Source organism: Chrysemys picta, chromosome 1 (assembly GCF_011386835.1).
Source record: "Chrysemys picta bellii isolate R12L10 chromosome 1, ASM1138683v2, whole genome shotgun sequence".
Classification (NCBI taxonomy): domain Eukaryota; kingdom Metazoa; phylum Chordata; order Testudines; family Emydidae; genus Chrysemys; species Chrysemys picta.
This window is the reverse complement of record NC_088791.1, coordinates 10,277,206-10,303,791: the sequence shown is the minus strand read 5'-3', so window position 1 is coordinate 10,303,791 and position 26,586 is coordinate 10,277,206. Positions and strand designations below refer to the sequence as shown.

The 26,586-nt window shown below is 50.1% G+C and overlaps 1 protein-coding gene and 1 pseudogene across 7 annotated transcripts in view; both read right to left on the bottom strand.

Moving 5' to 3' along the window:
• The window catches only part of PLXNA4 (plexin A4), a 658,514-nt gene that overhangs the window by 149,965 nt on the left and 481,963 nt on the right, over positions 1-26,586 (bottom strand). For 6 of the 7 annotated variants that reach the window (XM_065552899.1, XM_065552917.1, XM_042843227.2 and 3 more), the window contains 2 exons: positions 26,256-26,355; positions 24,008-24,122 (listed from right to left, as the gene is read on the bottom strand). In XM_065552899.1, coding sequence (XP_065408971.1) covers positions 24,008-24,122; positions 26,256-26,355 — 215 coding nt within the window. Of the gene's footprint in view, positions 1-7,607; positions 10,941-24,007; positions 24,123-26,255; positions 26,356-26,586 lie in introns of those variants that run through there. The other variant, XM_024106308.3, reaches the window with a different exon arrangement.
• Positions 3,619-7,548, bottom strand: LOC101936339 (histone H4-like; annotated as a pseudogene).

The following is a 26,586-nucleotide window of genomic DNA, read 5'->3' as shown; positions in this document are numbered from 1 at the left end:
ATTTTGCCAGTTAGCAGGTCAGTGAACAGAGAATAAAACAACCAAGGATGCTACAGCATGAAATAGACTCCTCATTTTGTCAATGGTTGTTTCAGTTTTCACTATTTATAAATCCTTGTAGTATGCTCTATAGCTTCAAAAATAACAACGTCTTATATAAGAACAGCCACATTGGGTCAGACCAATAGTCCCTCCAGCCCAGTGTCCTGTCTTCCGACAGTGGCCAGTGCCAGATGCTTCAGAGGGAATGAACAGAACGGCAATTTCAAGTGATCCATCCCCTAACGTCCCGTCCCAGCTTCTGACAGTCAGAGGTTTAGGGACACCCACAGCATGGGGTTGCATTTCTGACCATCTTGGCTAATAGCCATTGACGGACAGATCCTCCTGGAACGTCTCTAATTCTTTTTTGATCCCTGTTATACTTTTGGCCTTCATATCTCCTGACAACGAGTTCCACAAGTTGACTGTGTGTTGTGTGAAGAAGTACTTCCTTAAGTTTGTTTTAAACCTGCGGCCTATTAATTTCATCAGATGATTCGCAGTTTTTGTGTTATGTGAAGGGATAAATAACACTTCCCTATTCACTTTCTTCACACCTTTCATGCTTGTATAGACCTCTATCATATCCCCCCCCCCCCCCCCCTAGTCATCTCTTTTCTAAACTGAATAGTTCCAGCCTTTTTAATCTCTCCTCATATGGAAGCTGCTCCATTTCATGCTCCTAATCATTTTTGTTGCTCTTATCTGCACCTTTTCCAATTCTAATATATCTTTTTTGAGATGGGGCGACCAGAACTGCACTCAGTATTCAAGATGTGGGCATGCCATGGATTTATACAGTGGCATTATGATATTTTCTGTTTTATTGTCTATCCTTTTCCTAATGGTTCCTAACATTCTGTTAGCATTTTTGACTGCCACTGCACATTGAGCAGATGTTTTCAGAGAACTCTCCACAAGGACTCCAAGATCTCTTTCTTGAGTGGTAACAGCTAATTTGCCCCTAATTTTATATGTATAGTTGGGATTATTTTTTTCCAACATGCATTACTTTGCATTTATCAATATTGAATTTCATCTGCCATTTTGTCACCCAGCCACCCAGTTCAGTGAGATCCCTTTGTAGATCTTCACAGTCAGCTTGGACTTAACTATCTTGAGTAATTTTGTATCATCCACAAACTTTGCCACCTCACTGTTCACCCCCTTTTCCAGATCATTTATGAATATGTTGAACAGCACAGGTCCCACTATGTACCTCTCTCCAGTCTGAAAACGGATTGTTTATTCCTTCCCTTTGTTTCCTATCTTTTAACCAGTTACTGATCCATGAGAGGACCTTCCTTCTTGTCCCATGACTGCTTAGTTTGCTTAAGAACCTTTGGTGAAGGACATTGTCAAAGTCTTTCTGAAAGTCCAAGTACATTATATCCACTGGATCCCACTGGTCCTTAAGTCTTGGCAATATGAGACTTCTATATATCTTCTAGTATGGGCCTCACCACTATAGTATCTGAATGACCCCTCTACAGGAGCTTCTGTTAAAACTTTGCTGAGAGATGGAGAGAGATCTCCAATTTTGTGCAGACCATGATGGATGTGGCTTAACAGAGAGCAGATGAGTGACTTTCTTCTGCATGTTTGCATCTATACACATTAATGAAGTTTTGACACCTCACCAGAACGCTGTTCCACCAGAGCTAGGATCTGGCCAGGATTTGGGTTGATCCCCTTCCTCTTATGAAAAGCATGTGGGGATCTTTGATGGCCACATATGATCAGAACCTTGGTTTTAAGTGTCATGACCAAATTGTTCCATTTTCTGGACACTAAAGGGGAGAAATTTGTTTAACTATTTTAAATTCCAGGTATTTTAAATGGGAAAAGGTACCGCATCCATAAGGTTGGCCACATACATGCATCTCTCAATGTCCTCGCTGTGTCCCTGGGCTCCCGGTTTGGGAGAGGCAAAACCACATACCTTCACCACTACCATCTAGTCTCACACAAAGCATTCAGGTGATGAAAGCTCCACATCTCCCCTCCATTCTCTCTCTGCTCTTCTCCCCCCATTGCACAGCTCTTCTGCAGTGAGATTCAAGCAGAGGTGCCATTTAAAGCCCAGCACCAATGGGTGAGAAACAGGCTAATACAAACATCACGTGGATTACGAGGATCAGCATCAGTGTTGGTACTAATTGACTTGACACCTTCACTGGCGGACTCAGCAGGCACTGGTACCCATTTACCAGTGATATGTGCATTGGAGAGAGTCCGGCAAATGACAAGACAGACAGAGCTAGATCTTCATCCCCCATTTGGATTACCAAAACCTCTTCCTTTCTAGCTTCAACTCCATACAAGACACAGCCACTAAGAGCAACTGCCGTGGCTATCCAACTGACCACAACACCCTGCCTTTTGACTCTATCCACCAGCTCCTTCTTCTCCAGTATGTCACATTCAGATTTTTTTTCTTCACAGTCAAGGCCATGCATAGCCTTGCCCCTCCTGACTGAGTTGACCTGGTCCCTCATCAGTCCTACCCATCCGCTCTGCCAGGGCCGCCATCCTCAATGCCCCATTTGTCCATTCCTCCCACAGCCATCTTTATGCTTTTGTTCACTCCATCTCCTATAACTGGAATCCCCCTGCTGGACTGATACCTCTGACCACCATCACCAGACCCTCTTCATTCAAACCCCACAAGACCCAATGCCCAGGAGAAATGAGAGGCAGAGTAAGGGCGGAGCCTTGGGGAGAAGAGCCCAAGCAGGGACATGGCCTCAGTGTGGGCGTAGCAGGGAGTGGGGCCATGGTCTGGGCACTGGGACCCACGAAAGATTAATCCGGCCCTGCCCCTCTCACCCTTAAAGCTCATCCTTCCAAGTCAGGACTGAGATAGTGGGAAGGCAGAGCAGGGGAAGTTTTCCTTGTATTGACCCACAATACAGGTGCAGCATGGGAAAACACAAGGCTTCAGTCCATAGGGCTGGCAATCTGGCACCTTTAGACTCCTTTAAAAACACACAGCCACTCTCCCCAAAAAATCCCAGTGGAATAAACCAGTGCACGTGGGTGAAGCAATAAGCCATCTCTGTACACGGGGCAGGTGGACATGGTTGATTTACAGTGCACACTATGTTTACATTATTACACCACTAATTCTTATTGCTGTAAACTTAAATTTAAAATTTACAGGAAGGGTATCGGGGAACGTTATTAGGTGATAAAGTGGAATCAGGTCAATGCTTTGCCAGCAGGATTCCAGGCTTCATAAATTTCTGGATATACATCCTCCAAATTTACATCGGCACTGGCAGCAATCAAACTGGCTACGAAAAGCTCAAGTGGCCAAAGAATTGTTTAATGCACCGTATATTTTATCTGTATTTCCGAGGTTTATAATGCCATTAGAGTGACTGAGGGAGAGCAAAAGTAATAATATATAAAGAAAATGCCCATAACCTTAAAGGCAGCTGATGAGGAGAAGGCAGTGGGATTTATGGAAAGTGTAAACATCTGCAGAGATAATAACAGAATAATTGAGGACTGGCATAACTGTGGCGACCAGCAACTCTATCTTAGTTAAGGGTCTGTCAGGGATTCCATTACAAAGACCAGGTCTGTGTCCTTAGACATTGAATGAGAGTTTGGTTTTGCGTTAAAAGCCAGCTCAACCCCCGAAGCCGTACGGGGTGCGCCCCTGGCGTTTCAGGGCATACACCACATCCATCGCCATCACCGTCTTCCGCTTGGCGTAGGTCACCGCATCGCGGATCACGTTCTCCAGGAAAACCTTCAGCACGCCGCAGGTCTCTTATAGATCAGCCCCGAGATGTGCTTCATGCCGCCGCGGTGAGCCAAGCGGCGGATCGCAGACTTCGTAATGCCCTGGATGTTGTCACGTAAGACCTTGCGGTGCCTCTTAACACCTCCCTTACCCAGCCCCTTTTTGCCCTTGCCACGACCGGATAGGTTTAGTGCTCGGGAAAGGTGCCCGCCTGACAGCCCTGGAGACTAGTCCTCTAGCCGCAGAACAAGTACTTGTCCAGTGCCGGCTTTGTCTACTGTGTTCTAGCACTATGTGCCACTTGTGACCTGGAGTGACTACCACACTAGGTGCTGCAAAACTGGGGTGGAAAGACAGAAAATAAATTCAGGCTTCATAGTCCATTGTTTGGCCTTTGTGTCGTGACAGCCAGAGAGGTGTGAGGATATATGATGGTGGTTGCAGTGATGTGGGCCCCCCTGCACCAGGAACTACATTAAGCCCACCTCATTTCACACAGGTCACTAACAGTGCATGTTATCCACTCTCTTCATCCCCCTCCTTAGCCCTAGGTTTCTCTCAATACTGCAGCCACTGGCACTTTGTCAAAGTGTGTGTGAGCACGTGGGGGTGTCTCCAATGGCCTCACACGGTGGCAGTCTCCTCTCCTTCCTGATTGTGTCAGATCGAGTGCTCCCTTCATCCTCACCCTAGGGCCTGGCGCACTGGTTCTTCTCCCTGCTCCTCCCTGGGGGACATGTGGTGCTCACAGCACCACGTTCCCAGCCCCTCCCATCCTGGACAACAAAGACGCAAGCTCAGGATTGTACGTTGGCCCCCAGTCTGGCCGCATACTCTGCCTCTCCGTGTATTGGCCAGCTGTATATTAGAGTTGGTGCTGCCAGACTGAAGACCCTCTCTTTGAATTACACAGAGGGATGAATCCATCCCAAGTCAGCAGAGACCTCAAGGTACCACCAAATTGCCACCGAAGACCCAGCGCTTCGGCAGCGGGTCCCGGGGCGGAAGGACCCCCTACCGCTGGTCTTCAGGGCACTTCAGCGGCGGGTCCCGGAGCGGAAGGACCCCCCCGCCGCCGAAGACCCGGAGTGGAAGAAGCTCCGGGGGCCCGGGCCCCATGAGAGTTTTCAGGGGACCCCTGAGCCAGTGAAGGACCCTGCTCCAGGGGCCCCGAAAAACTCTCGTAGGGGCCCCTGTGGGGCCCAGGGCAAATTGCCCCACTTGCCCCCTCCTCTGGGCAGCCCTGTGCTTGAAGCTCAGACCTGGATTCAAACATTCCCCAAGTTCAGGGGGTTTGGATGCACGCTTCCTGCTGGAGACGCTCTCTGATTCCTTGCAGTGGGGATAAGAAGCTGCACCGTGAAAACAGGGACGTCTCCAGGGTGCTGGTTGGCAGTGATTAAAGAGCATCATTTCATGAACCAGCTGGAAACGCAGTTTCACTGCATGGTGCCACTTATTCCTTTTACTTTGGCACATCCCACTGCGACCAACGGGCCCCGCTCACACCACTGATCATGGGGATCTTGCATGGGAAGAGTAAAAGGCTGCAGGACAGAGCGTAGGAAGTGGTTGCACATACTGAATTCCAGGGCTGCTGCCAGCATCTCTGCAGCGTTCAAGGTATTGATCTAAAGCAAGAAACAATAAGACACAAGTGCCTCACTCAGATGTTAAAATTTGGGGCGACACTCACCAATCCAAAGGTGGGTGCACAACATAGGCAGCTCGCTGGAGCCACCTCCCTGAGCTCTGTCATCGCTGCTGATCTGGTGTGGAAGATTCACATCACTGCGTGGCTCCTGAAGGTGGCTGATGGGGAAGGATAAAGGCTAGATGTGCCAAGCACAATGGGGCTCTGATTCTTGATTGGGGTTTCAAGATTCGACTGAAATACTACTAATTGGGTCTGTTATTGATCAAAAACATAAGAGCCCCTGAATGGGCTGGTGTCTGTCACAGTCACAATCACAACGGAAGATGGGATGAAACACTTTCTAAAGGCTGGGGTCCAGTCTGAGCTCCCCATTCAACTGGGCTTTCACTGGCACGCTGGCAGCAGGCAATGTAAAGCACAGCGGGTTGACACAAAGACGAAGCTTTGGGAGGAGATGGCAGGGGAAAAGCTGAATTACAGAGGTCTGGGAAACCTTTCTTCCCAGCCTGCAAATATTTGAGAGTTCAACATCTCCCCATCTTGAATTGTGATGAAAAGCCAAAATCTCCAACATATTAGTGAATTGAAAGAGTGATTTTTTTTTTGCCCCATGTTGGGCAAACTATTTTGTTTCAAAACATTTTGTTTCAAATTTGACCTTTTCTTCTTTTTTAAACCCCCTTTTCACGCTCAGTAGGTTAACTTTCAAGATGAAAAGCTGTTTAGAACCAGAAAATGTCTAAATACAACATTACGACCATTTAAAAACCTTTTTTCTCAATTTTTTTTTTCCAGTCAGGAAATTCTTCAACATGAGCCTGTTTCGTGAACATGCACCATAGAGACTTGTTAGAGCATCACAGCTAAAAACTCTGGTGACTCCATCACCACGGAGCATGCTCCAGCCCAGGGCAAGTGGGCTGAGCAGGACTTTCCCTGCAATTGCAGCTCCACGCTGCTGTGGGCGGGGTTGGGGCCAGGTGATGAGACTGTCTCATCTGTGCTCTCAGAGATACCTCTGGTGCCTAGGCAGTGAGGAGGAGGATAGGGCAGAATAGGCTTTGGTTGAGGAGCCTCAGACTTTGAGGCTGGGAGTGGGTGGACCTCAGCCCTCCCTCTCCACCGGGTCCCAGCCCAGGGCCCTGTGTATGTCAACCCCTAAATGGGGGGCGAGGGGGGTGTCTCCTAGCAGGAAGTCAAAATCTGCTGCCCTGGGCTACTTCCTACCAGTCTGTTCAGTTTGCGGTGCGGCCCCTCTAGTCCAGTGTTGAGCACTGCCTTGCCATGGTCCCAGGCTCCTTTGGGTAGGGCACCCACAAGTTGTTGAGGACGAGCCCCGCAATGTCTCTGGGGTTCGCTCACTCAGTTAGCTCAGGTCTGGAAGCGCCTAGGTCCCCTTCGCAGTTTCCCTGGAATGGGGAGACAGTGTTCACTCCCTGTTGGCTGCCTTGGCTGGCTGGCTAATGCTTCTTCCCCTCAGCTAGGGAGGCAGCTAGCGCCTGTCTGCACCAGTTAGCCCCAAACTAGGCCAGGTTCTCTCCTTTTGTTCCCCCTCCAGGCCTGGCATTGGCTGTGGGTATAATGGGGCGGGGCTAGCTGGGCCCAGAGGTTCTCTTTAACCTCTGCTGTGCTGGCTGGTAGTTTCTCTGCTTCATCACAGCATGATCATTCTTCATCATTCTTGTGATTCTTCTCTGAATCTTCTCGTTTTTCAACATCCTTCCTGAAGTGTGGACACCAGAACTGGACACAGTAGTCCAGAAGTGGTCACACCAGTGCTAATATAGAGACAATACCTCCCTACTCTTACTCAATATTCCTCTGTTTATCTATCCAAGGACCCCATTAGCCCTATTGGCCGTAGTGTTGCACTGGGAGCTCATGTGCAGCTGATTAGCCAACATAATCCCCAAGTCTTTTTCAGACTCACTCCTTCCCAGGATAGCCCCCTGGAAGTGTAGTTTACATTCTTTGTTCCTAGATGTATGGCTTTACATTTGACCCTACTGAAATGCATACTATTTGCTGGAGCCCAGCTCACCGAGTGATCCGAATCGCTCTGTATCAGCAACCTGCCCTCTTCATTATTTACCATGCCCCCAATTTGTGTGTCCTCTGCAAACTTTCGCACTAATGATGTCATGTTTTCTTCCAGGTCATTTATAAAAATATTAAATAGTGTAGGGCCAAGAACCAAGCCCGGCGGGATCCCAACAGAAACACGCCCACTCTATGATGATTTCCCGTTTCCAGCTACATTTTGAGACATTTCAGTGAGACAGTTTTTAATCCATTTAATATGTGCTGTATTGATTTCAGATCATTCTGAATCAAAACGTCATGCAGCACCAAGTCAAATGCCTTACAGAACTCTAAGTCTCTATTACAGCAACTCTATTACCATTATCAATCAAACTTGTACTCTCATCAGAAAATGAAATCCAGCTATTTTAGGTCCTTGTATGGCCCCATAGCATCGAAGCCCCTCACAGACTTTAATAGGTATTGTAACGGGGGCAAGACTCACCCCTGTGGCACCTCCTGTCAGTCGTCCTGGGAATTAGCTCTTTTGACCCGGAGCGCCCTCTGCAGGCTGGTATCTCGCTGCCGCTGGCCCCCGTGTCCCTCCCAGACCCGGTGCCCCTCGTCCTCAGGTACTGCCCCCTGGCAGTACACCCGCTCTCTGGGTCTCCCCACCCAGGGGAACCCCCACCCACTATCCCCACCTCGCCTCATTGGCTACTGCCAGTCCCTATCTAGCCCCCTTTCGCTGGGGCTGACTGCAGTCTGTATAAGCCAATCATCACAGGCTGCATAGGCATGCGCACGGGGTGTGCCCAGGCACGTCCTAATGCAGGGGTGGGCAAATGGCTCCACTCCCCGGCACAGCAAGCTGCGGGGTCCGCGCTCCCGGGCCCGCGCTCCCGGGCCGGAGCGCCCGGCCAAATGCAGCAAGCCGCCAGCCCCTCCTCGCCTTCCCTCCTCCCCTGGAGCCTTGCTGCCGTGCGCGCAGAACTCTGGGGGCCGGGGCTGCGCACTCCCGCGGGGCAGCGTTTGGCTCCATCGTGAGGCAGACATGCTCCCCGCTCCCCTGGAGCCATGCTGCTGCGCGCAGCGCTCTGGGGGCCGGGGCTCCACGGGGAGTCAGACACGCTCCCCCTCTCTCCCCCATGAGCCATGCCGCCACATGCGCAGCGCTCTGGGGGCCAGGGCTCCCGCGGGGCAGTGTTTGGCTCCACGGGGAGGCTAGGAGCCTCATCTCATGGTAAGGGGTCCGGGGGGTTGGATAAGGGGTGGGGGCAGTCAGGGGACAGGGTGGGTTGGATAGGGGGTGGGATCCCGTGGGGGGTGGTTAGGGGTGGGGGGTCTCTGGAGGGGGCAGTCAGGGAGGATTGGATGGGGCATGGGTGGGAGTCCCGGGCATGGGAGTCCCAGGGGGTCTGTCTGGGGGCAGGGGTGTGGATAAGGGTCGGGGCAGTCAGGGGACAGGTAGGGGCAGGGTCCTAGGAGGGCAGTCAGGGGACAAGGAGCAGGGAGGCTTAGGTAGAGGGTGGAGTCCTGGGGGGGCAGTTAGGGGCAGGGGTCCCAGGTGGGCATAGTCAGGGGACAAGGAGCAGAGGGGGTTGGGGGTTCTGAGGGGGGAAGTAGGAGGGAGAGGATAGGGGCTGGACTAGGGCACGGGCGGGGCCAGGGCAGCGCTCCCTGGGTGCACACCCTAATGAAATGGGCTGCGCACGCCTATGACAGACTGCCTCTGCCTACCCTGGGCTGCACCCTAGTACCTTTCTGGCCTTTGACAAGGCCACAGCCTGGAGCTTTTCCGGGTGGGAGCTCCCCAGCCCCCTTGCCCTATTCCCCAGCCCTGCTCCCCTCAGGTACTCTGTTTAGCTTCCCAGCAGCCAGGCCCTTCTCCCTCAGAGAGAGACTGCCTCTGCTCCCGGCCCACTGCCCTCTTATAAGGGCCAGCTGAGCCCTGATTGGGGCGTGGCCACAGCTGAGCCTGCTTCCCCAATCAGCCTGGGAACTGCTTGCTCCCAGCGACAGCCCTCTCCTGGGCTGTTTTAAGCCCTTTAAGACCAGAGCGGGTGACCATCCCGCTACAGGTATCCTCACAACCCCGCTGTTAGGCAGGGCAGTGCTATTACCCCCATTTTACAGGTTGAGAACAGAGGCACAGAGAGCCTTAAGGCTATGCCTATAGTGCCCACCAGGCCTGGGCTCTGACTCAGGTCTCAGCCCAAGCCCTGCTCCCATCCACACACAAATCAGTCTGACTCAGGTCAGCCAGCACTCAGAACCCAGGCCTCTGCTAGGGGGATGGGCCAGAGCTCAAGTCCCACTATGACTTGGGTCCAAGCCCTGACATTTTGGGTATGGATGTAGCTCAAGCCACAGATCCATGCGAGAAAGTCTGTGTCTTTCAATACAGACATGTTGGCATGGCTGGGAGACCTGAGTCTAGATATTGTAAGCCCAGGTTTACAATGCAGAGTGGATGCTCAAGTCCAGGCTTGTAAACACCAAGTCCACAGACCTGGGTCCCACAGACCCGGGTTGACAGTGCAGTGTAGACATACCCTAGGTGATTTGCCCAAGGTCACAAATGAAGTTTGCAACAGAACAAGAAATTACACCCAGGTCTCCCAAGTCCAAGCCCTCCACTCTAATCACTGGACCATGCTGTCCCTGAAGTTAGTTTGACAAGATCTCTTTTCCATAAACTCATGTTAACCAGCATTAATTATACCACTCTCCTTTAATTCTTTATTAATCAAGTCCCAAATTAGACATTCCACTATTTTGCCCAGGACTGATATTTAACATTCCTATTATGGTAGCACCTAAAGGTCCCCTTGCACTACATGTTGTGTGGACATGGGCTCACAGTGATTAAATTGTGAAACTCCCTTGCTTGGGAATTTTAAAAATGGATTGGACAAAGTCATAGAAAATGTGGAGCAGAGAACAGCTCTGCACAAACTGGATGACCTAACAATGTACATCTTTCCACATCTAGTTTTGATGAATCTGCATCCCGCTTTCTAGCATGGACTCCTTTCAGTGAACATGGATACTCATCTTCAGTACTTCTGCAAAGACTTTTATCAGAGGATCTGAAAACCCTTTATATACATTAAATCATTAACCCGCAGAATAGTCCCGTAACATTGTAAGTATCATTATCCCCATTGTACAGATGGGGAAACTGAGGCACAGAGTGGTTAAAACCCAGAGCCACACAGTGAGTCCATGGAGGTGCTAGCAACAGAAGCCAGATCTTCTCATTTCCAGTCCCCCATAGTGGAGCAGAGATGAAAGGAACTGTCATGCCAGTTGGGCACAAGGGCCCCTGCTGCAGTGTTTTCAGCCCTTTTGCAGTCTCTGCTCCTTTCTGCCTCACGGTTGCAGTGAAGTTGCAGCACGGAAGGGCAGAGAGCATTCTGGAGCATCTTGCGCACAGTCCGTTGCCCATCCAGTGTGATAGCCCTGGATAAAAGGAGAGTGTGACTGCTCAATGAAGGGCCAAACCACACGGGGACAGGATGGCTTAATGCACCTGAGCCTTTTTTTCGGGGCACCTCATACACAGCCCTGAAAAATAAGACTATATGTGAACAGGAGTTTGTAACAGGATCTCCACCTCTAGAGCGTCCCTGCATGGCGTGGGACAGCCCTGCAGACGGCCTGCCTCGATTTCCCTCTGAGGTTTGCAGAAATCATTCTCACAGCACAAATCTTGAAAACAACATTCCCACTCTCTGCGGGGGGGTGTCTAGTTTGTTTAACCTAGTCCAGCAAAATGAGCTCCCTTTTCACCCAGGGTTCCCACAGCCCTCCTCCTGGGATTACTAAATCCTGGCCAGCCTGGCCCACAAACTCACCCCTCTAGATTAGGGGTTCACAGCCTTCCTTCTAGGCACTGTGGGTTGGCAGAATTGTTCTTCCTTCCAGCAGCTCCTCTTGCTCAAGTTCCGCTTCACGCAAAGCCTCTCCCTTAGCCACCCCTGATTCAGTCCCATGATCCAGAGAAGAGCAACAAGAATGATTAAAGGTCTTGAGAACATGACCTATGAAGTCATAAGGAGGAGGGAGAAAACTTGTTCACCTTAGCCTCTAAGGATAGAACCAGAAGCAATGGGTTTAAACTGCAGCAAGGGAGGTCTAGGTTGGACATTAGGAAAAAGTTCCTAACTGTCAGGGTGGTTAAACACTGGAATAAATTGCCTAGGGAGGTTGTGGAATCTCCATCTCTGGAGATATTTAAGAGTAGGTTAGATAAATGTCTATCAGGGATGGTCTAGACAGTATTTGGTCCTGCCATGCGGGCAGGGGACTGGACTCGATGACTTCTCGAGGTCCCTTCCAGTCCTAGAATCTATGAATCTATGAATCCACTGACCACATGAGCTTCATTTTCCCCTCCTGGAGAGGAGAGCTGGCGGTGTCCCAGGTGGGGCTGAGACCCATCTCCCTTTAAAGGGCCAGCCACCCTGTGACAGAATTCTTCTTGGGACACTTCCCTTTTGCCCCCAAGGTGTGATAGCTGCATGACTTCCCCCTCCCTCAAGGCTACCCCTGTCCTGCTCAGATTCTCACCTGGCCCAACAGAGCTCAATGACGAATTTCCCGTGGACTTGAGTGGGATCAGGCTCTACAGCTTTTATTTTGAAAAAACCTGGAGTTGAAACCCTTTGGCCTCTGCAGTTGGAAGGTCAGGAGAGTGACAGTGGGATTGTTCCCACCCTCCTTCTCCCACAGATTGGTGACTGCAAGAGATAAAGCCCAAGCCAAAGCAAATAGATGTGTGGCCAAAGAGAGGGTCTGGCCACAGCCTCCCGGGACTATGAGAAAGGAGTAGCCCAGGCTGAGTGGAAGACACATTGCAATGTCACCTTTTATCTGTTGGCTTAACATCGCCCCTTCCTGAGAGCTTTTCCCCTTGGCTCAGGCCCAGATGCTCAAAGCTCCCAAGGGAGCAAATGCAGCTGAAGTTAAAATGGGGGAAAGACAAAGCCACATACTTCAGAGGCAGGTGAACACCCAAAGCAGGCTCTGAATGGTGGGGTTTTTCCTTCTTCCTTGTACTAGTGGCAACCACCAGCTCCCAAATAATACACTCCTGACGTCCTGTGTTGCAGACAGCAAGCTAGATAGTCAGAAAGTCCCACGATTGCTCTGGGCATCACAGTATTGTGACACTGTATCAGTGCATGAGGCAAAACAGCATCATCTCACACCAATGCAACGTAGCGGTGGGAAGAGCAAAATGTTGCCACGCTGCATTCTGTGATTATTTTGTCCCACAGGATAAATAAGCTCAAACCACTACAGCAACTAGTCCAACTGGTAAGAGTGAGGGTTATGGTTAGTATATGGTGCCAGAGGCTTCTTTCACCTCTATCATACCACCTCTCAGTGCTGTTCAAGCACATCCCAGCAGTAGGTCCTTGGTTAGCCACTACCCATGGAGGCCAGACAAATTCCCCAACAAGGAGCAGACCTGCAGAGGCCACGTTAGGTGGCTGGGAAGGGGAGTGGAATGGCAAGATGTGGGGTGGGCACTGGGAGACCAAACCAGTTTGAAACAAATCTCAATTTCCCACTGCAATTTGGCAAGAGACCTCAGCAGAGAGAGCAGCTGCAGAGCAGCCCTGAGCCAGCAGCGATTTCCGGCAGATACAACACTGCAGGAATAAGGAAGCCTGATAAGACGCAGATGAGAAGCAGATGCCGTTTTCTGTGCGTTGGCTGGAAGATGACCAGGACAGCAGGCATGAAAGCAATACAAAACCAGACGGAGTCACACAGCGCTGGGTCACATCTAGTCTCTCTTCTTCCCCATCCCCAGCCAGTACAAGACTGTTCCCTAAAACCAATTCTCTAGCCCAGTTCTAAATGTTCCAAATGACAGGGCTTATTAATACTATTGGAACTGCAATAGTACCTGGAAGCCACATCTGAAATCAGAGTCCCTTTGTGCTGGGTGCTGTACAAACACACCGTAAGAGACAGTTCCGGCCCCAAAGACCTTACAATCTAAACAGATAAGGGAGTGAGGGAACCAGAGCAAAGAGAGGGGAACTCACTTTCCCAGAGCAAAGAGAGGGGAGCTGGTCATTGGCACAGCCAGAAATAGAAACCACATCTCCTGAGATGGCATCCAGCACCTTAACCACTAAACCACACTGCTTTTCAGTCGTTTCCACTCCACCCTTGTCTACATCGCAGACTAACCGATCTAAGATCTAATGGATAGGGAATGTCTTTTGACAGTCTACATTTTCCTTATTTAATCTCATCTCATTACTCTGTTACACCCCTCTCTTGAAGATCCAAGTCCTCTCCTTTCTTGGTGTTTGCAGTAGAGATGGGCTGGGACCAAGCCCGCATTTTGGAAATTCCCTCAGTCTCTAGGGAGTCCAGAGCCACATCTGGATTCAAACCTGTGACTCTGGACTTTCTCCAGCCTCCACCTTTCAAATACTCGGAAAGGACGGGCCTCTGTAGGACTGTGCCTTTAACTATCCCGCACTCTAAGGGGTTTCCAAAGACTTCAGCCAATTAGAATGAAAGCACTGATCCTTTCTCAACTTGCACTGTCCAGCTGGGGGCGCAGTGGAGGCCAAGCTCCAAGATGTCTGCTTGACTGTGTCTTAATTGAGTTGCTGTTGGCAGCTGGCTCCCAAACTCTGCTCTCATCCCTTCACCTTCACTCCCCTGACAATCCTCTCTTCATGCTCATGCAAACGCAGCAGGTTGCCTGCAAGTTGCTATAGTAACAAAACCTCACTCTTTTTTCTTAATGATAGACAGGTGCCAGGATAAATGAGTGGATAATCAACAAGAGGGGAAGAATTAGAGGCAGTGATATTGGCATCTCTATAGCTGTCACTGGATTCCCCGTGGAATGACGGCCCCATTAATGAGCAGAAATGGAATTTTTCGGCAGTGACACCTGAAGCAGCTGCGTCTCGGGACAGGGACAGTAGCTGGTAAACCAGGCACGGGTTGGAAGTTGAGTTGTTGTCACAGTAACGACTGGTCATGTATCACTTCAAGGCCTTGTCCACAATACGAGTGCAACCAGTTCCTGACACTAATCAGAAAACAGACAACCACGGATGTCTCTGCACAGGAGTCTTTTTCCAGAACACAACCATGACAGGCTATCTGTGTTTGTAGCAATGCATTCTGGGAAAATCCGGGTTCCTTTGCGGTAGTAGTGCCTTAGGAGGGGATAGAGAGCCCAGAGGGCATTCACACAAACCAGTGAGGCATAGGGCAATGCACTATGGGAAGGAGGAGGACCGGTGCAATTGAGTTGCACGGGCCTGGGTAGGAAGTCCCGACTCACTACAAAATAACGTGCCCAAGAGGTTACAGGAAGTTCACCTCGTGCCACCTCAGCATTGGGGATATTCAGGACAGGACAGAGGTGCATCAGCAGAGCTGGGAGGAGGAGGAGAGCACCAGCACCTGCCTGCACATCTTTGACCAGCACCTGGTTCCCAGGGTCACTCTCGGCCCCCGTTTTTCACAAGCACAGTCCCCCACCCCCCACCCCCATGTTTACTCAGTCAGAACAAGCAGGGGAACAAAGAGAAATCAGCGCATTTCACTGCAAAGGCCTCCGGCGCAGCTCCTCATTGAGCGCGAGGCAGGCACAAGCACTTGGAGACTGGGTGCACGGCTCCTCGGCAGCTGTTCCCCAGCGTGCGGCTTCCAGGGCTTTCTCTTGCTTTTGACAAATTAATATTTGAAGTAGCTGCGCTTTTATGTGGGCTTTACTGCCATTAGCATGTACAACTCGACATAAAACACTTCGGTGCGCGGGTTTTTTCTTCTTTTCCCTTTTAGATGACAGATGAAAATCCTTTTAATGAAAAGCTTGTTTGGGGGAGGAAGAAAAACACATATACACTCACAAGCCGGATGAGCATGGAAAGATGAAAACCTCCTTCAAGGTAATTAAATGATTATGTATCTTTTAAACCCAGCAGATAAAGATTTGTTATCTGGGTTAGCTTTTTGCTTTTCTTTTTTCCATACAAAGCTAAAATCCTTGCAAGGACCAGAACAAGATAGTGTTCATCTTACAGAGCAATACAGCACAAAAGGAACCTTAGTTCTTTATCCCATCAACTCACGTCGGTTACTCCTGGCTTACCATCAAGCCTTAAGACTCAACGTGAGAACTGCCATTCTGGATCAGAGCAGATTTTCACCTATAGGAGGCAGCATTACTTTAGTGGGTAGGGGCTCTGCTACTAACCAGCTGTGTGCCCAAGGACAAATCACTTTGCCTCAGTTTCCCTTCCTACTCCTTGACTGTCTTGTCCATTTAGATTGTAAGATCTTTACGCCTATACTGTGTCTAGCACAGGGGCCACGATCACAGTTGTGGCATCTGTAATGCAAATGATAGTCTCATATGCTGTCTCCAACACTGGCCGGTACCAGATGCTTTAGAGGAAGATGCAGGACACCTAGCTGTGGAATAAACTACCTCTCTCCTTCTTCCTAAGGGATTCTTAAACCTCTTTGGCTTTTGTAAATGACTCCTTGGACAAAACAGTTTAGTATTGAAATCTCTGATCTGCTTCCTCATCTTCCGTCTCCTCCCCACTCAATAGAATAACATCAACTCCTTTTATAAAGCCAGATCTCGCTTGGTATATTTCAAGCCGGCAGACTTAGCCTTCAAAAACCTGCTGTAAAAGGAAATTATATGTCAGGGTGAAGTATTCCTGCCACAAATCACCCTGAGACATCGTCGACTCTATTTGATTGAGTTCAACGCCATAATCATAAATACTCTTGTTTTATGGGCCCTGCTGAAGTTCTTAACCAGAAGCAAACACGCCTCTTCCAATCAGCTTCAAAACAACTTTATCCATGCCCACCTTTCCAGCACTGATTCACCAAACTCTTGCCTGGCTTAGGCATGAGATGCAGAGCCAAAGTCCTGACAGTGAACATCTGTGTGTCTGTGTAATTTACAAAGCACACGCCACTAGAGTATCTAGGCACTTTCTGTGAGTAGGGTCAGGGCAGTATCCTGGCTGAATTCCAAGAGACAATTCTGCACTCTTAAACCAAGCAAAACTACTATTTAATTAAAGGGCCACAGGCAGGGCCAGATTACCCATAGGCTAATAAGGCTATAGACTTAGGCCCTCCTATTTTTAGGCCCTACATTAGGCCCTAATTTTTAGGCCTTCCTATTTTTAGGCCCTACTGTAAGCCCTCCATTCCATATTGAAGTAACAGTCGAGCGACGCTAGCGGGGGCCATCGGAAATGTTTAGTCTCACTAGATGTTGCTTTGTACAAATTAATCCATCAAGATTGCGAATTCCGTTGATGGTGGCTGTGATTTTGTCTCTGTGGGCTAAGTAAGTGTTTGTGGGCCCAAGCAATATTGAACTTTGTACACAGTAGGCCTACACTGGATGATAGAAACTATGTCGAAGAAAGGAGGATGGTAGAAATTGAAGGAGGCCAAAGAAAGATGGGAAAGATAAGATGCAGTGCTGAAAGGTTCTCTCTCCTAACGTTTTTTCCCCCTACTAAGGCAGGTGGTGAGGAAGTCCAGGCGAATACCAGCCCAAGTGAACCTGCTGGGCCTGATGAAAAGGACCAGCCTCCCGTGACTTCTCTAGCTGCAGTCTCACCCCACTCCTCTGAAGACTTTCCCACTGATAGTAATACAAGAATATCCTTCTCCAGCAATCCAGGCGAGTGGGACATGACTTCTCAAGATCTCGTGGCATATTGGACTGAGAAGGGCCCACAGAAATGCCAGAATCTAGATGCTGTCTTTTCATTGACAGAGCGAGAGTACACCAATCAGAATCGTTATCTGACCAAATCGGTGTTTGAATATGTGAAGCCTAACAAACAGATTGGCAAGCGAGAATGGCCCATCTATTCACCTTCTAAGAAGAAAGTGAACTGTTTTTATTGCTGCCTGTTTTCTGATACCAAAAAGTGGGGAATGTTCTGCGAAGGTGATTGGAAGAATACTGCATACATTACCAATCATGCAATGAGTGAGCAGCATACATTGTCAGTTAGCAGCTACCAGGCCCGAAAGAAAATTAATGGCAGAATTGATACCCAAATGGAAAACCAGTTTTTGGAAGCTTGTGCTTATTGGAAGAACGTTCTCAGATGCATAGTTGAAACCATAGTTTTTCTTGCTGAGCATGGTCTGCCGTGGCTTAGATGAGACTGTTGGATCGAAACACAATGGCAATTACCTTGGCGTTCTAGAGCTAATTGCTAAATTCAACTCTTAGCTCAGCACATCAATGAACAGCAAATCGTGGAAAAGGCCATACATCACATCTTTCAAAGACTATTTGTGATGAATTCATTGCACTGCTGGCAAAGAAGACGCTATCAGCCATTGTAGATGAGATCAAAGATGTGGGATATTTTTCAGTGTCCGTTGACTCAATACCGGATGTGTCATATGTAGATCAGCTGACTGTCATCTTGTGTTATGTTCTACCCAGCAGAACAGTTGAGTATTTCATGACTTTCATAAACATCACCAACACAGGGGAGAAACTTGCCTTGTACCTACTCCATTTCCTCATCGAAAATGGGATTTGACATCAGCCTTTGTTGTGGCCAAAGCTATGACAATGCAAGTAATATGAGTGGCAAATATTCAGGGATGCAGGCCAAGATAAAAGAGCGCAATGCTTTGGTTGACTACATACCATGTGCTGCACACTCACTCAACCTTGTTGGCCAGTCTGCCAATTATTGTTGTGTTGAAGCAGTTTCTTTTTTTTTTTTTTGATTTGTCCAAGAATTGTACATTTTTTATTCTGCATCAACCAGTCGTTGGTTGATTCTTAGAGATTCACCACCCAAGGGATGCCTACTGCCCAAATCACTCTCAGGGACATGGTGGGGTGCCAACGCTGAATAAATAATATGTAAATATATGTGTGTAGAGAAATGTTTGATGACTTCATAATTTTTTTTGCAATCTGTAATTCATACTTAGGCCCTTCCGTCCCACGAGCCTTAGGCCCCTCATAACCTTAATCCGGCCCTGGCCACAGGAAACTGGTCCCAAATTAGGAACCAAATCTTGAGGTCTTTATTCCAACTTTTATTGACTTCAGTGGGTGAGAACTGAGCATGGAGCTCAAGATCTGACCCTTGGTAATTATATTCTGCCTGTCTAAAATTCCCGCTGCATGTTCAACTAGGGTATTCTTCTCTCCTTCTGTGGATCTCGTTCAGTGCTGCTGGTGCTGTTATAATGGCTGCCATGTTCCACCCCCAGGGTTGTCACATGCCATGTCCTAGGTGGTGAAGAGGAGCCTATACTGCAAGGAAAATCTTGGCTCTGCTAGAGGTGAAGTAGGTGACCTCACAGACCTTCTCCATGTCTCCAGCCCATAGGATTTAAGGTTTAAAAGAGAACTAGATAAATTCATGGAGGTTAAGTCCATTAATGGCTGTTAGCCAGGATGGGTAAGGAATGGTGCCCCTAGCCTCTGTTTGTCAGAGGGTGGAGATGGATGGCAGGAGAGAGATCACTTGATCATTACCTGTTAGGTTCACTCCCTCTGGGGCACCTGGCATTGTCCACTGTCGGTAGACAGGATACTGGGCTGGATGGACCTTTGGTCTGACCCAGGATGGCCATTATGTAGGATAATTCTTCAAAGCAAGCTGGTACCCCATCAAATCAGTAAATAACAATAAGACACACAACAATTCTCATCAGAACATACTGTACGGGACTACAAGAGAGACCAGCAAGGGAGTCAGACCTATATACACCAGGAGACGTGAGGAGCATCTGAGGAAAGTGGGACATAGGCACAAGCTTTGACTACACAAGCCCCTGAGAGATCCCTATCAGCACTCCAGCACGTAAGAGGGGTCATGGATATAAGCACAGCCAGAACATGTGCTACCAGAGTGGGAAGACTGAGTTCACACTAGGCCTGGGGTTTGGTTTCAACATGCTGCAATGGGAGATGGAAAGACAGTCAAATTAAGGTGAGTGGGGCAGCAAATGGGCCAGATTGTGGGGGAGGGAACAAGTCTGATATGCTGAAATGCTGATTAAATAGGAGGAGTTGCTGGCAATTGCACATGTGATGAAGTTCCATCAATGCTTGTTTGCTTGGCAAGAAGTCACTAAACGGCTTATCTGTGTGTCTGCAAGATTGTGAATGGGATGGTCCATCCACCACACCCGGACTTTAAGGTGGTATGAATGCCTCCTCAATTGATACTGCAGATACATCCTCCTCCCAAGTGGTATGCAACATCCCCCTTCCCTGGGGAAGGGAAGAACTTCCTAAAGAAGGGAAAGTGCACATCAAGGTAGCAAGAAGGGCATTAGGGATGGAGAGGAAAGACCAACAGAAACAGGTTCACTTAACAACATGATGTTTTGGATGCTCTGGAAGATGACAGAAAGAAGGCAGGCTGTAGAGGAGACAGAAACTGGGTCCCAGCCGATGCCCACACTAGGCAGTGAAACATCTAACCCGCATTCATGAAAGGCTCCTGGTGGTAGGTGAAGGGATAGCTGTATCTGAAGAAGCTAGAAGGCCATATGGCTTGAGGAACCAATGCTCCAGCACAAGCAGTTAGTGGGCTTGCCAGGAATGGTTAAAGGACTAGAATCAAAAAGGACACAACTTGGAGACATGGAATGGAATTAAAAGAGGAAAATACTGGGCTGAATAATAGGAAATACTCACCGAGAAATCTCTCAGGCGTGGAATAATATCTCCAGGAGGTGGTGGAAGACCTGCCACTTGTGAAATTTAAAGGAGACTGGACAAAATATTTCAGAATATACTCTAGGGGCAATCCTCCATTGGCCTTTGTGGGATGGACTAGATGCTCTAGAAGGTCTTTCCCAGCTCTAGTTTCTTTGATTCTATGGTGTAGTTAACTGAGGAATGCCAAACATGTGGAGACCAGACCAGCAACCGAACAGAACCTGCCCTGCAGCCACATGGCATTCCTCGTGCTTCCAGGCAGCAAACGACCATGGTTGATTTTGATTTTGGAGGTTGTCCGTCCCTATTGATGCTGAGTCATCTTTCCAAATACACAGCGGCGCTTCGTCTACACGAGGCAGCAGGACAAAGAATGTCAGATCCTGATCTGAGCTGCTTTCTGCCAGATGCTGGGTCCAAAGTGAAAGACGATTGTGCCTGTGCCTCATTCGTAAACCAAGACCTGAGATTTTTCTCAAGCCATTTAGGAGAATACTGTAATTTTATGGGAGTATCCTCTACCAAACAGGGTGACTGAGAGTGCAATTCACACAGCCAAACATATGCTATATCTCAGAAACAAATCAGCTGAGTATGAAGCAGCCACCTAAACTGCTGCTTACTTGTTCATGATTTGAGAGGAGAATTAGGCTCCCAGCATCTGCTCCAGTTCTCAAAAGCAGGAGGGTGGGACTCCATGTAAATGGAACCAGGTGCAGAGGAAAGGGCCATTTTTGATCAAACAGCACTGCTACCTACCAGTTTTCTTGACTGGGTAACTAGGAATCTGCATGTGGGTTGCAGCTTGAACAAAGGGATGGCCAAGGATCCAAACCACGGTGGCATCGCACTGCAGCACCATCAGAAAGCAGAAACATGTGCAACAGAAAATATTACCTATGAGACAAGTTGAGGCCCCACCTGATCCAGAGGTGAAAGGTGGAAAGAACCTGTGACAGGCAGGGGTGTTTGACAGTCGCCAATTCCTGATGATGCTTGATCCTGGGGAATAATAGCCATCTGGTTGGGAAAGACCTACCAGAAACACCAAACACTGGACTGACGGCCGGAACAGCTTGTCTTCCTGCCAAGTCCCCAGCAAGTTTCAAAGCAGACTAACAGCGAAGGCTGAGTCCCAAGAGGCCAAGTACCGGCAATCTCCCGCCCATGAATATTTATGTCCTGCACAGTTGTCACTGTAGTTCAAGATTGCTGCCTCCAGGATTGAACTGTCAACTCACAGGCATGCTAAAGAAGAAGGGTGGCTTCAGAAGTGAGAGGGAGGAGGATGGAGTAAACGCGTGGAGGCCCAGCAAAAGGACTGGGGACAGACTGGCTGGGTCACAGACCAGGGTGCTATCCTATAGCCCCCGGAGATGCAAGGGTGTCATCTCAACATTGTCAATTGAAGGTTTTATACCTTACGAACCTTCATGGCTAGGAAAAAAAATGTCACCCGTCAGCGGAGAACAGGGATTCCCAGCTTTCTGCTGGAGTTCGGCAACAGTCTCTGTGCCCGGTGAGTCATGAGATATCAGACCTTGTAATGGATATTGGTCCCTCCGGACAGGCGAAAAACAGGTCAGCTCGGGTCATTTAGCCGCCAGGCCAGAACGCTTTCAGGCTTCTCCTCACCACGAAGTAATGAAGTGGCTTTCCATGTGTATTCTCCTGAGCTCCTGTGACTGCTCACTGGGTTCCAGCCAGGCCGGGCGCTTTAAGTACAGCAGCTTGTTCTGTGCTAAGCCGTAGGGCCCACTACAGCCCTGTCTTAGGCAAGTGGCACTGAGGCCCAACCTCGCCTTCCGGGGCGGCTGCTTACCGCGTTGATGGACTGGGCCCTCAGTGTGGGAAATCAAGTCTCCCAGTAACCAGGAGCACAAGCCTAAAAGCCGCTTCCTTCCCCCAGCAGCCCCCCTTGCCCGTACAAGTGCGTCCTCTCTTTGCAGCCCCCTTGGCTTCGGGAGCCTGGAAGCCTGCTTGTCAGTGAGCAGTGGCAGGTGTAATGGCTTCCATCACTAACGCTCCCTACGTTCCTGTCTTACATTCGGATGCAGGCCTCCAAGTCAAGCCTGGGAAAGGCTGACAACACATTATGTATCTGCGGTGCCTGCTCCGCCATGCGTGGCAGGGACAACAACCCAGCCGGGGAGAGCGCTTAGCTCAGCTCAGAAATGCGGGCACTCAGACGCTGACAGCGAGCCGTAACGCACCGGCTGGCGGCAAGCACCTCTGTGCTTGACGCCCTGACAGTTTGAGAACGGACCCCAACGCAGAGCAAACCCCGGCGATGACAGCGCTTGAAAACAGAACCAGAACGCTCCCCCGATCGAACAGGCTGTTCTTTTGTCCCGCCAGCTCTCTCTCCAGTGGTAGCACTTTGATCACCGCGCCTCTATTCCTGGCAGCTGGCTTCGGCCGTCAGACATTGCAGACAATGCCCGCGTGCGACCTGTCACCGTGCTGAGGGATTGGGGTAGCCAGCCAGCCGGCTGGGGTTAAGTTATTTGGCTTTCAGCCTGATCTCAGAGATGCTGGCCCACATCAGCAGGTGTCCAGCGCACAGAGCAGCAAGGGCCGGGCTCAAGAGAGTGAGGGGAGAGTAGGAAGAGGCAGCAAAGTGAGGACGGGAAGGGGAAGGTGAGTTGAGGGGAGCATGGGAGTGAGCGGGTGGGAGGGGTGGGAATGGGGGAGGGGGAGTGGCAGGGAGGGTGTTGCAGTGACAGGGAAGAAGGGGCAGGAATGGGGAGGGGGAGCGGCAGGGAGGGTGTTGCAGTGAGGGGGTGGAAGGGACAGGAATGGGGGATGGGGAGGAGCAGGAAGGATGTTGCAGTGAGGGGCAGGGAGGTTGTTGCAGTGACAGGGAAGAAGGGGCAGGAATGGGGGAGGGAAGAGGAGGGAGTTCCAGTGAGGGAGTGGAAGGGACAGGAATAGGGGATGGGGAGGAGCAGGGAGGATGTTGCAGTGACAGGGTAGAAGGGGCGGGAATGGGAGAGGGGAAGGGGCAAGCAGGATGTTCCAGTGAGGGGGTAGAAGGGGCAGGAATGGGGGATGGGGAGGAGCAAGGAGGGTGTTGAAGTGACGGGGTGAAAGGGACAGGAATGGGGGCCGGGGAGGGGGAGGGAAGATGTTGCAGTGAGGGAGTGGAAGGGACAGGAATGGGGGAGGGGCAGGGAGGATGTTGCAGTGACAGGGAGTAAGGGACAGGAATGGGGGAGGGGGAGGGATAGAGAGGGTGTTGCAGTGAGGGGGTGGAAGGGACAGGAATGGGGGAGGGGAAGGGGAAGGGACGTTGTTGCAGTGATGGGGAGTAAGGGGCAGGAATGGGGGAGGCGGAGGGGCAGGGCAGGTGTTGCAGTGACAGGGTAGAAGGGACAGGAATGTGGGAGGGGCAGGGAGGGTGTTGCAGTGAGGGGGTGGAAAAGGCAGGAATGGGGGAGGGCGAGAGGTGTTTCAGTGATAGGGTAGAAGGGACAGGAATGGGGAGGGGGAGGGGCAAGGAGGGTGTTGCAGTGAGGGGGTGGAAGGGCAGGAATGGGGGAGGGGAAGGGGTGTTGCAGTGACAGGGTAGAAGGGGCAGGAATCGGGAGGGGAAGGGGCAGGGAGGATGTTGCAGTGAGGGGGTGGAAAGGGCAGGAATGGGGGAGGGGGAGGGGTGTTGCAGTGACAGGGTAGAAGGGGCAGGAATGGGTGATTGGGAATGGAGGCAGTTTGTTGGTTTCAGTCAGACATAAGCATTGCCCTGCCCACGAACCCTCTGTGTCCCCCCAGTGTCCCTTCCTACCTCTGGCAGCTTGACTCGCCCTTCCTGGAAAGAGCAGGAACGGGGGTCGTGGGTGCAGACGTGGCGATATTTGCACCAGTGACACCGATAGGGGCTCTCCACACAGGACAGACACCTGGGGACAGAGAGAGAAGAACTCACTAAACCCAGCCAACCCTCAAGGACCCAGGGAGTGCGCACACTCCCCTGTCAAGGCCCCCCACCCCACCCTACGACTCAGAGGTGAGCACAGTCTTCATGGCCCGCTCAGTCCTTGGTCTATCTGTTGAGGCTGCCAATAAGGAAACTGGTTCATACACATGCCAGTTATGATGGTGTTTTTGGTCAGCGGCAGTGAGCCGTATGGGCACTGCCAACGCTGTTGTGAATCAGAGACGTTGGGCCTGATTCCAAAAACACCTCGGTAAACCCAGAGTAACTCCAGAGAGGTCAACAGAGGTACCCGGGTATTACACCCAGTGTCAGAGAATAGAATTAGGCCCGTTATGACCCTTATCTGCCTGTATAAAATGGCTCTGAATGCACCTTTCCATGTCGGCTTTACTGACCCACTTTCCAAGCAGAACAGGGTACAACTCTCTGGTGAGCACAGGGTTAATTTTGCTCCACTCCCCTCTGCCCTGGCACAGGGTGGGCAGGGGGAGGGCTAGGCAAGCTCATCACCCAGGGTCAAAGGACAGGTCGGCTTTTTTGTTTACTTTCCCCTTATGTTACCATCTCTTGCTCTCTTGGGGGAAAGCCAGGCTGACTGCAACTGCACGTCCTTGCTCAGTTACCTCTACACCACTTCTTTGTGTCTTGTGTGGACTCACTAGGAACTGAACTGAGATCACTGCCGTCAGATGGTAGGACTCTCAGTTGCTCCCTCCTCACATGTTCATCTGGCCAGGATGGCCAATGCAGGTCCCACCCCTGTGTAAGGGAGGGTTTAAATAGTGCTATAGGGGGAATTTCACTAGCACTGATGTGCCATTGGATCCTTTAAACGTGCATGTGTGAAAAATACCACCCAGCTGCATCAGGCAGACATCATTTCTCCGTCCTCTCTGAAATCTTGCTCTATGTCAATCCACCCTAAGCTCTGATGCAAAGAGCTGTTCTTTAAATTGGTAACAAGTGCTTACTCTGATAAATCAAATTAAAAATGGATAGCGTATTATAGTTTGTCAAGTCAGAAACCAAAATATGCCATAAATATTTAACACCCCATCACTTTCTTTTTTTTTTTTTCCCCCAGCTGCTGTTTGTCAAAGCAGCGGGGACACGGAAATAGGATTTGCCTTTGCTTGTGAATCACTATGCTGCAGTAATTATCGCCTCTTGGCACTTCCGGAGCCCTGTCTGGGACAGATGATGGCCTGGGCATGGGGGCACAGCCCATCTGCCTTGCTTGGGAACAGAGCAATCCACTGAAGAGGGGTCCCCCCTCTGCCTTGGCATATGAATCCTACACACTCATCTCCTGTGCAGTGATGACTCTAGTCCCACATCAGATGTTCTAAAGGAGGAGTTCTCGGTGGATCGGTCCAGACCACCCTGCCCTTCCCATATTGCTTAACAGGATGGGAGTTCCAGCCAGGTCCCAGATACACAGCAGGAGGATCCAGGATGGAAAAGGGGTTCCTGGTAGGAAAAGGTTATTCTATGGCAAATCAGCCTGTGGTATCAATCCAGTTCCTAGAGAACAGTGTCCACGTCACACACAAAAACAACTCTACCATTAATTGGCCCTCTGTCCATTCAGGGCCCAATCCTGCCAACACTTAGTACCAAGCCTGGTGCTAACTAACAGCGACTGATGGCATGAGCAAGGATGGATAGAGCACAAGGGTGTGCAGGATCGGGCTCCACGTGAGTAGCCGCTAAAGTCCACATGGCCATTTGCCGAGGTTGTGACTCCATTTCCACTCAGTCAGTCCTCAGACAAATCCCCACTCATGTGGTGTTTTGCCTGAGGGGTGCCTGAGTACAAACAAAGTCAGCTCAAACCCCATTACTAGGAAGTTTAATAAGTTGTTTCCATGTTGTCCTGCACGTTTCCAGTAGCGGGAGCTTCACCCAGCATCGGCTAATCTGTGGGACAGATGTTCTACCAAGCCCCGAGAGACACGACTGCAGGTCTCCTCGACACCTAAGTGGCCGTCTCTGTGCTACCTGGACCAGCCAGCGTGGGCAGCTGGGATGGATTCAAAGCAGCATGATAAGGTTGTGGGGGGGGAAGATGCACGTCAGGGGAATACAAACTTACGAGTTGTGGACGCTGCAGTTGTAGAAGACAAAGCTGGTGCTGGCGAAGGTCATGCCTGTCTCCTTGGACTTCAGCTGGAGCTGGACAATGTGATGGTCTCCTGGGGAAAAAGCATAAGGATCATGAGAGGTCACTGCACGATTGTATTAATAACCAAATGAATCATTAATGGCCAGGTCAAAAATCTGCATCATCGCATAGCCCACAGCAATATGACCAAATGGGAGCAACAGTTTTATGGCACCATTTTTAGGCCCCCAGCTTGGGATGTCTAGGGCTTGATTTTCAGAAGCACGGAGCACCTCCAGCTTCCTTGGGTTTGAATGGAGGG